Source organism: Homalodisca vitripennis, unplaced genomic scaffold (genome assembly GCF_021130785.1).
Source record: "Homalodisca vitripennis isolate AUS2020 unplaced genomic scaffold, UT_GWSS_2.1 ScUCBcl_4702;HRSCAF=11046, whole genome shotgun sequence".
Taxonomy (NCBI): Eukaryota; Metazoa; Arthropoda; class Insecta; order Hemiptera; family Cicadellidae; genus Homalodisca; species Homalodisca vitripennis.
In genome coordinates, this window is record NW_025780806.1 from 35158 (window position 1) to 46234 (window position 11077).

Consider the following 11077-nt stretch of genomic DNA (forward strand, 5'->3'; position numbering starts at 1 on the left):
AATTATTTACTCATCTCCTAGTCGTGATTACTATTTCTTTTTGTTACATAGAATGTAATATTTACTTACTTAATGGACACCACCAAATACAAGCAGGTGCCAATTCTTTCTTGATGGCGATGATAACCGCAGCGTTTTTTGCCCCTTATATTTAAAAAGATGATGCCATCAATGTAAGTCCCCACCCTCCCTCAACTACTTTATTGAACCGAGCGGCAACAAAACCTAAAGGCTTGAAAAGGAAGAATCTGACAGATATTAATCCACCCACTGGCAAAAGGGCTACTTTTGAGAAATATATTTTGTCTTCATCAAAAGATTTGACTAACATACTAGCTTCAAGCTTAGAATGGCAGAAAAATGAAAAAAATTCAGATAAAAATGGCCACAAAGCGTTTCTTCTATCTTATGTTCTCGTTTTTGACAGCATGCCGTTTAGTAGATCGATGTATCTAAGAGGTCAAATATCACAATTGTTTTCGAACTACTTCGCCCAAAATGAGAATCGCCAAGAATCATCCACAATGTGTTCGACTTCGTCTATGTCAAGCTCAGCTGGAGCCACCCCCACGGGTGGAAATGAATTTAGTGAAGAAAGTGGTGATTTCAATATTTCTGATTATATACAATTGTAAAATACTCTTTGTTCGATGTAAATCAATAAATAAAAATATTTATTGATTGGTTTGTTTTGTTTCACTAACCTAGTCTACGTGTAGGTACCTTACCTAGATAGTTAAGTTCGTCTGAAAATTTAACTGACATTTGACATTTATTAAGTCAATGTACAGGGTGTCCCACATAAGATGTTCTATTGCCTTATCTCGAAAACTGTAGGAGATATAAAAAACTTCTTAAAGAAATTTTTCTTGTTTTTGTCTAAAATTCTATACTATTTAATTACCAATTATACCAGAGTTTTCAGTTTGTCCTGGAGAGCTACAAACTGTTTTTATTTTCAATGGAACACCCTATATATTTTTAGATATTTAGATTGCAGTCATAAATATATGTAATTTTTACATTTATACTTTATTCAAAATTTTAATCGTTTCTGAGATATAATCATTATACAGTAGAACCTCGGTTAACCGAGCCTCGCTTAACCGAGACTCCGGGTTAACCGAGGCCGTCCTCGGACGATTTTTTTTATTTAAAAAGCAAAAGAAACACGCACAAACTACGTACAGTAATGAGCGTTTGGGTGCTCCTTTTATCGCAATACGCACGCTAGCCTGCAATGCGTTAAAACTACTGTACAGTAAATTGTTGGCAACTGTTGTGTTTCCTCGGCCAAATATTTGCGTAGCTTAGCGCTTATCTTTGCCGAATGCATACGGCACTGTCACCCGACACCGCTCGCCAGAGCAGCTGCAGGTGTTGTAACCCGACACCGCTCGCCGCCGGACCAATGCGAACTGTTTCAATGCCGAGACGCGACTGAGCCACTCGCTCTCCCCACCACCCCGATTCGACTCCGTAGCTTATTGCGCATCTAGTGGGCTGTCCTGGTGTACAGCTTCAGCTCGGATGTGTTCGTGCATCATCGGTCTGCCCGAAGACGCCATTTCGTCTCAGTGGCAGTCCTTTGTTTACTTTTACAAGTCAAGTGTCTATCACTGTTTTTTTATTGTGTGTTTAAGTGCAGTTACAGTAGGTGTAAATGAGTGCTAAACGCAAACGTGTCGTTGTGTCCTTAGAGACTAAACTAAATGCGATTCGTCGTCTGGACAATGGTGAGTCAATAAGAACAGTCGCTAAAGACTTGGGTGTTGGTGAGGTTACCGTCGGAGATTGGAGGAGGAAGAGGGCTGAGTTAGAAAAATGGGGTGCTCAGAGCTTAAATTCCAATTGCAATTCAGAGAGAAAAACGTTTAAAAAGTGTGAGTATGAAAAAACTTCCGAGGCTTTATTCTTATGGTTTTCGGAAATGAGAGCAAGGGGAAGTCCAATAAGTGGGCCTATTTTGCAGGCAAAAGCGCTAGATTTCCATAAATCTTTTGGCGATGGCGATGAACCTTTTACCGCTAGTTCCGGGTGGTTAATGCGATGGAAGAAACCGTTATGGAGTGCGGCAACTTAATATATCTGGGGAAAAACTTTCAGGTAATGAAAACTGATGTGACAGTTTTTGAAGAAAAAATAAGAAAATTGATTTTGAGTGAGGGTCTTACATCCGATCAAATATTCAACTGTGATGAGACAGGCCTTAACTTCAGAATGTTGCCCTCAAAAACTTTAGCCAGTCAGCAGGAAACATCAGCTCCTGGGTATAAGAAATCTAAAGATCGAGTTACAGTTTTAGGATGTGCCAATGCTGCAGGAAGTTTGAAACTCAAACCAGTTGTAATAGGCAAGTATAAAAAAGCCACGTGCTTTTAAAAATACTAATGTGGACACATTTCCCAGCACATACACAAACCAGAAAAACGCATGGATGGACTCGCGGATTTTCAAACAATGGTTTTTTGAGGAATTCGTTCCAGTCGTTGAAGCTTTCTTGGAGAACAAAAAACTCCCTCGCAAGGCCCTTCTTATTCTTGACAACGCTTCGTCCCATCCAGATGCTGATGAGCTAGTCAGCGATGGCATTAGAGCCTTATTTTTGCCTCCAAACGTTACTGCCCTCATCCAGCCTCTAGACCAGGGAGTTCTAGAAACTTTTAAGCGAAACTACAAAAAGAGGCTGCTTAGAAATCTACTGGAGAAGCTAGAGGACGGGCTGGGTGTCACTGATGCTCTCAAGTTTAATCACAATGAAAGATGTTGTCTACTGGGTGTCAGAAGCTTGGGATAACGTTAGGGAGGACACTATAAGAAGGTCATGGCGCAAACTTTTCGGAATTGAAAAGGCAAGCCGCCAAGAGACAGCTGCTCCTGAAAACCAGCCAAGAGCATGTCCTCCTGAAAATGAAGAGCTTGTGAATCTTTGTAACCACCTTCCAGTGGCTGAGCCCATCAGTGCAGAGAACATCAGTGAATGGATCAATGGAGATGAGGATCAGGCCCTAACTGATGACGTGATTATCCAGATGCTCAACCAACCAGAAGATGATGACAAGTAAGTTTTTGATTTTTTATTTATGCAAAATTTTAACATAAAAACATAATCCAACATCAATTTTTTAACACAACTACAGTATATTTGTTACACTTTAGTTAAATGTTGCCCATTCATCAATCCAAAACTAATTTCATACCAATTCCAACTGCTGCCTTTTGATTGCGTTACGGTTACGTAAAACAAAAGTTTTTTTTTTACAGCGATGAACCTGATGGGGCGACTGAGAAAATATCACATACAGAAGGTCTAAGAACGATCGAGGGAGCACTGGCATACATTGAACAACAAGAAACCGCAACAACAAACGATTTAGTTTGGCTGCGACGCTGGCGCAACAGGGCGGCTAGCCTAAGATCCTCTAATCTAAGTCAAAAAAAACAATAACTGATTTCTTTGGGAAAAAAGATTTAGCTTACTTTGTTTATTTTTGTACAATGTACAGTAAATTAATTTTCATTTCTTTGATTTAATTTTGTAAACAGGAATACTGTACTGTAACTAAACTTCTGTACATTGTGTAGCCTATATCATACGTATTCAGTTGTGCAATAAATTGAGTGTTATATTAACCCTTTGAACCCCAGACCAAAATATTGATGTTGGAAAAAACGTACCAAAATCATTTGACCTAAGAACTACCGAGAATCCCCGGAGCAGAAACAGCTGTTTTGCATACTGTTTGTAAAAAATTAATAATTTTTGCTATTTTTTATGCTATTGTCTTGTATTACACACCAAAATGTCCAGAATGAAATTGTATACACAGAAAAAGATTAGTCTGAAGTATAAAAAATGTTTAACAGCATTAAAATAATTTTTAAAATATATGTATATAGATTTTTAGGCAAAAAAATTGATTTTAAGATTTTTTAATTAAAAAAATAAGAAATATTTTTAGTATGGGCACCCACATTTTATTTTTTCTAAATTTAGTTTTGTGTATGTGCAAAAAAAAATTATATTGATATCTCTAAAAATAAACTTTTTTTGAATTTTTATATAAAAGTATGCGACTTGTAAAAACCTCTAGGCCGTACAACACAAAAATCACTGATATTACCTAAATAAATAAATTAGTAAATAAATAAATAAAAAATTAGTATTTTAATAAAATACATATAAATATGTATTAATACTCATAAAATAAGTATTTTACGATTTCAAATAAATATGTATTAAACGCATATACCATGGCGACGATATTACGTCGCCCGGGGATTCTCGCAACTTCATTGGCGACGATACATCGTCGCCGCGGGGATCTTCGCGTATCTTCTCGGCGACGATATTTCGTCGCTCGCCTGGGGTTCTAAAGGGTTAAAACAGTGTTTAGTATTGTGAGTGTGTTACCGTTTCCTCTCACGTTTTTATTGCGTACTAATAACATTTCTTGTACTAATAAACTAAAACAACAGTTCAGTTAATAACTTTTGTTCATGTTTTAGTATATCTTGAGCTATTTTTTAGCCCCGGTAACGATTTTTAGGTTACGTTCCGTGTTATCCGAGGTTCGCCGTATCCGAGGTACCCTCGGTCCCAATTACCTCGGTTAACCGAGGTTCTACTGTACCTACTTTTTCTCCTTGAATCTCTATCTCATTTCCACTTAACTAACCTTGAACAAAATCTTTCTAAATATAAACTGGTTTTGTCTGTCATTGAGTTAATTGGTTTGTAATATTCATCATTAAATCTTACCCATTTATAAGCTTGTTTTACATTCACAAAATTCCACCATTTTAAAATGATGTCCAGGAAATAAGCAGTACTAGAGTTTATATCGGTATTTTTTTTTGAGCTGCAATGTTTTTTTTCGTCAAATAATTTACAACAAAGTAAAATATTTTGCCTTTCTATCGAAGTGGGATTAGAGAACTTTCAGAGACAAAGCAGGTGCTAATTTTACATTTTCATTTTGTTCTTTCTTGTGTAAACATTTTCAAATCAGATACACATGCAGTTTGTTTAATATTATAATTGTCGAAATTTGGAAACGTAAATGTCTGTTTGCTATCACATTGATTCAGCCAATTGTTCCTTATACATTTAAATAAATGGACTGGATCAAAAAGAGTATATATATTTTGTGACTCACAGTATGGGTTAGAAAATTTAGACATCAACTGGCCATTACAAAAATCGCACAAACATATTTTACTGTTTTCTTTATTGTTATCGGATATTAAACATTGTTATTCTAAAACCTAAGTCAGTGAGAAATTTTATAACTTGATTAATTAGGCTGAACAAAGTATCTGTATTCAAGTTTTTTGACAGGAAACAGATCTACGATTTCTTTATATTTTGACAAAATAGAAGTTATCATAAAAACTTGTATAGTACTCGCAAGTTCAAGCTTATCGTTGTTTAGAACCAACCCCTCTATTTTACCTGCACAGTATTTAACTTGTGGTTTTACATTAAATTTCATCTATTAAAAGGCAGCATACTTTTTTACTATCATTAAGAAGGCTTGCTTTCTTACATTAGTAATTAATGTGCCCAGATTCTAATCCAGTGTTGTTAAGCCCTAACTTAAGCATGTACTTACTAAGATATTTTGGTTTTGGCATAGTGAATATCTTTGCTGCTCGTATGCAATTATAAGCAGCAGGATTAAGCAAACAATACAGTAGCAAACCACAGAAGGGTATTTCTACAATAGCTAACTTTTTCCTTAAAAGTCAGATTAATCTGTTCCTTAGAAAAAACATCAGTCTCGTTGTGGTTTTTGGTGTTTGTCAGAATGTTCTGTAATTAAAATGTCAATTGAGTTATTTATTATTTTAATGTGTTCTTCTGTTGTGCTATTTTCCTGTAACAAAATCAACAATTTTCTTCAAATACACAATTCAACAAAAACGTAAGTTTTTCCCAAGAGTTTTAAAAATATTTAAAACCACTTAAAATTCCTGCAACCTTAGGATGAGTATTTATCACAATATTATTACAATAAACAGTGTAAGAAAGACATTCACTAATACTGATACACTTAGATACTTTCAAGTTACCCTTGCTTTATTTAGACACATTGAAAAATTGTACACTATCCTTAGATTGATATAAAAATACATAGTTTTTTAATAAATCACAACTCTTGTCATATTTATTTACTATTTCCTTAATACTAATAATAATATCTAAAGCTGCTAATTTTTTCTTTTTTTCCTCTTGACATTTCAACATTTCATTTTTCTCTCTTGTTTCCGGGGTTATTCTTAGCTGGGGCAAGTTTACTGACAAATACGAAGGCTGAGTTCTTAAAAATAGTTGGCACAGCATTCGGCATAAGTTTTACTCTGTCTCTTTACTGTTCAATACACTTCCGTCCGGCCTATACAAGGAAACCACCAGAGAGTGCAGTTGGCGGCGGACCAATAGAATGGACTGGCCTGCGCGACCTTGCCACACAACTGCCGATGCCGCCCGGCAGGGCTGGCGCATTGTGGCTGATAAACCGCTTCGCTGTCACAACTAACACTGATACTGAACATTTAAAAACTTATCAGTTATAATTGAAAAACAATATTTAAAATGTGTTGACAGCTATATTATATTTAAATTACTTGTATAGTTTATTTATGTTATTACAAAACATAACTATCGATTAAAACAAACAAATCGTCCCGTCAGTTAGTCAGAGTAAAGTACTTGCTTATTTCCATACGATACAACAATCTTTTCAGTGATTTTAAACGATTTCTAAACACACACAAAATTAATATACATGTTGCTTATATTGGACACTGCATGACGTGTTGCTTGATTAAAAATAATTAAAAAAATATAACAATAATAATCAATTTTAAACAAATTATGGGAAACAATTATATTTTAAAAATTTGAAATAATCCAATTTTCCACTAAATAGCTTTTAGGGCCTACTATTTTAAAACGAAATACGTTGAAAAGCATGATTGACTTAATAATATTCTTACCTTTGCACTTGTATATTATTTATTCGCTTCTTCAGGCGGCAATATCGTAGCCAAAACCTCGGAGTCTTCTTCATTTTCACGTGATATTAACGGGAAATTAACGTTTTTGCGGTATTTTTATGTTTTCTTTTTAATTTATATTTCGGCTAAAGATTTTTAATCCTACGATCTTCGTATATGAGTAATATAATACAATAATTTTTTTTCAATCCATTTAACTCAACATGGAAATAAGCTACAGAGATGTACTTTTTTTAAATGACCGTAAAATTACATTTTGTAATACGTAGTTAATTAATTCAAGGCAGTTCTAACATTTCTTTCGAGCGTAACGGTTAAGTATTTTAACCCTCCGTGAGTCGCATCACGGAAGTAACCTCCGGGTAGCTACGATTTTCAGTATAAATGACATTTGTGAGGTTGTGTGGTGTCGGCGCTCCGCCGTACCTCACGAGCCTCCTTCCTGGAACTAAAGACAACAACCCCAACCCTGCCGGACTTTCTCTTATTAGTTCAGTTCAGTTTTCGTAGTGGACTGGAGGTAACCTCCGTGTGCGACTTCTCGTGTATTGTCCTCACCCGGAGGCAACTTTCCGTATGCGACTTCTCGCGCACTGGTTGCTAAATAGGACTAAACTTCAAAGCGTGCTGTTTGCTTTTACTGTTTTGTATATAATTTAGTCTATGTGTTATATATTGTTAGTTTTTTTTGTATAGTCATTTTTTATATAATTTTTTTATCGGTTGTGGAAATGGAATCAGACGAAGAAAGAAGAATTGCTCGCCTTTTGGCAAGTGTGGAACGAGAAGAATTACAAGTTCAACGACCCACAGGGAGTGTTCCCTAGAGTATTGGTTTTTGACGATGACGCGGCAGTCAAACGATGGAATTATTGATGATCCTGATGAATCTGGAGATGAGGTAAATGATAATATTCCAAATGACTTAGAAAATAACTTAGGTGATGATAGTGAAATAGAACTAGACGATGATGACTTTTCTGATTTAGAAGCTTTACCAATTGCTGAAAGATTAAACGGTGAAATTGTACGCAGACAAAACAATAAGTTAGCTTTCATGAGTAAAAAATCGTAAGATGTTATGGGATGTAGAACCCAAGCCACAAAATCGCAACAGACAAAGGAATATTATTCTGATGAGAATGGGACACGTCAGTAATGCTGCAAAAAATGCTAATACTCCTCTGGAAGTGTGGAGTTTGTTTTTTAGTAATGAAATGATTGAAGAAATTACTGAGTGCACGAACATTTGGATTGATAAAAATAAAAGTAATTACAACAGAGAAAGAGACTGTACCAATACAACACCTCAAGAAATAAATGTGTTATTGGTTTGTTGTATTTAGCTGGCTTATACAAAGCCTCTCATTTAAATTTGGATGACCTATGGGCAGCAGATGGTAGCGGAATTGAATTCTTTAGACTAGCCATGAGTCTTAGGCGTTTCAAATTACTGCTTAGAGCATTGAGGTTCGATGATATTCGTACCAGGCACGAAGGAAAAGTCAATGATAAACTGGCTCCAGTAAGAAGAGTTTTCGAACAGTTTTGTGCAAAAATGTCAAGAAAATTATGTCGTCAGCGAGTTTGTCACTGTTGACGAAATGCTACTAAAATTCAGGGGCAAATGTTCTTTCAGGCAATATATAAAAAACAAGCCTGCAAAGTACGGAGTTAAGTTTTTTCCATCTGTTTGTGCCAAATCATTTTACACCAACAATTAGAAATCTACCCTGGAAAACAACCAGACGGTCCATACCAGGTCAATAACTCTGGAAAGTCTGTCGTTGAACGTATTGTTAGCACCAATATCAGGCAGTAAACGTAATGTTACGGTCGACAACTGGTTTTGCTCCATACCTTCTTTGTGTCGACCTTTTGAGGAATCACCAACTAACACTTGTTGGTACGTTGAGGATAAATAAAAAAGAACTCCCCCCAGCTTTTGTGGACAAAAAACAGGAGACGTAGGAAGCTCTAAATTTGGTTTCAAAAAAGACATGACTTTAGTGTCTTACAAAGCAAAACAAAATAAAAAGGTTGTTTTGTTATCATCCATGCATGACGACGCAGCTGTAGACAGAGATGAAGCTTCAGCTACCTATGGCAAGCCAGAGGTAATACTCTTCTATAACTGTAGCAAAGGAGGAGTTGATACAGTGGATAAATACGTTTCACATTACGACTGTAGCAAGAATCTCAAACAGATGGTCTATGGTGATCTTTTATTCAATGCTGAATGTAGGTGGATTGAACTCATTCATTATTCACAAAGAAAATGTGAACTCTCCTGTGGCTAAGCGAAGACTTTTTTTACGAACTTTAGCCAAAGAACTATGCAGAGAACACATGGCAACAAGAATAACTGTAATAAGTACTCCAACTGCAACCAAGAAAAGGCTTCGACAGATGTTGGACTTGAATGAAGAAGAGGCACGACCCGCACCCGCTGATGAGGACACTTCAGGTAGATGCTACTCATGCAACTGGAGGAAAAACCGTTTGTCCAAAACAAGATGTAACAGCTGCAAAAACTTCATCTGTCGTGAGCACTCTGCACCAGTGATGTGTGTCAACTGCGCAGTAAGTGAGGAAGAAGTTCACACAGACTCAGAATAAGCTCTGATTTAGTAGTCAGAAAAAGTGTATCAATCTTCTTTGTTTTTATTATATAATTTTTTGTACTTTTCTTTTTTATTGTATTCTTTTCATGATTAGTATGTTATCAGAAACTTCGTTAACAAACGACATTTTTTGTATATACAGTATCAGGGTTACATTTGTTAATTTATTTGATTTAAAATGTATTGTAATTTCAACACTCACATACATATTTTTTTTACTATAATTTTTGGTACTAAAATAAGTTTTACCTTTTTTATATGATTCTACATACTGTTTTGAAATTACTGTAAATAAAAGTATTAAGTTTCGTGAAAATAACATTTAATTTTAGTCACCTGGAAGTAACCTCCGTGTGCGACCTCTCGCGTTTTGAAATTCATGCGACTCACGGAGGGTTAAGAACGCTGGACTCGCGCGGCTTGTGGTTACAGCGGGGAACAAGTTTGGCAACGTCGCTCAGTTCTCGTTGGCCGCTCCAACGTCACGGGCAAAATAGGCTCCTCCCTCAACTGCACTCTCTTGTGGTTTTTTGTATAGTTACTGAGTCTTATCTTACAAGATAACGTTCATCAAAGTGTTTGATGCATACTACCGAGCTCTTACTTGGTACAAAGTCTTTTCTATAAATGGAACGAAGCCATTGTTGCCTAAACTTAACATCATTAGGGAATTTAAAAACTGCAATCCTACCGTCATCTTTGTAATTTCTGTCACATCCAGGTACACAGCAGGAAGTGGGCATATTTAATATTCACAGTTGTGTAATAAAATCTAACGATACGATCAATTTAGATATTTTGATACATTTTTATCTTCATACTTACACACTGTCAACTTAATAAGCAACTAGGTGTATGTGGTTTAACAAGCGAAATAATACAACAGTTGCGACACTACACATACAGTGGCGGATTTCCCATTAAGCACGATAGGCAAACTGCCTATGGGCCGCAGGTCTAAAGGGGCCGCAAACCCCAAAAATAAAAAAAGATTTTCCTCCAGTACATAAAAATTGTTTTATTCATATTAAACGAGTTTTTCAATGTACAGTAGACTAGACTCCCGATTTACCGCGATGCTATCCGCAACGAAAATTAAAAAAAACCGTAAATTTACGCTATACAAGAATTGTAGTAATTTAAATGCGCGATCGCCTTCGTTCATCTTTCCGCGCCCCGTCTATAGGGTCATCCTTCCCGCCAGACGACCAATCGCAGAGTGGGGGAAGCGGTTAAGCCCGACACGACACGACAGTAAGATGCTCCTGCTAGCTCCCGCTCGACAGCTAGCCGTTGTGATCGGCACTACCCCAGCAGGGTTTGAACGTTGTTGTTGACTGTTCTGTTCGAGTTATAGTTGTTGATATATGTTTTAAACGTGCTGTTCAAACAAAAAGTCTATAATTTCAGATACATCTAATTTTTTTTTT

The 11077-nt window shown here is 36.2% G+C and overlaps 1 protein-coding gene across 1 annotated transcript; it reads left to right on the forward strand.

The window, feature by feature from the left end:
* The first annotated feature begins 2753 nt into the window (after positions 1-2753).
* LOC124373034 (tigger transposable element-derived protein 2-like) lies at positions 2754-3448 on the forward strand. Its single transcript, XM_046831441.1, has 2 exons — positions 2754-3061; positions 3265-3448. Exons 1-2 carry the CDS (start codon positions 2757-2759, stop codon positions 3446-3448), a joined length of 489 nt encoding a protein of 162 aa, XP_046687397.1. The 5' UTR covers positions 2754-2756.
* The last annotated feature ends 7629 nt before the right edge of the window (positions 3449-11077 follow it).

What these genes read in the sequence shown, in the direction of transcription:
- LOC124373034 (XM_046831441.1), top strand. Translation starts at nt 2,757, where the DNA reads ATGAAAGATGTTGTCTACTGGGTGTCAGAAGCTTGGGATAACGTTAGG. An exon ending in CAACCAGAAGATGATGACAA is followed by an intron (nt 3,062 to 3,264) that starts GTAAGTTTTTGA and finishes TTTTTTTTACAG; the next exon opens with CGATGAACCTGATGGGGCGA.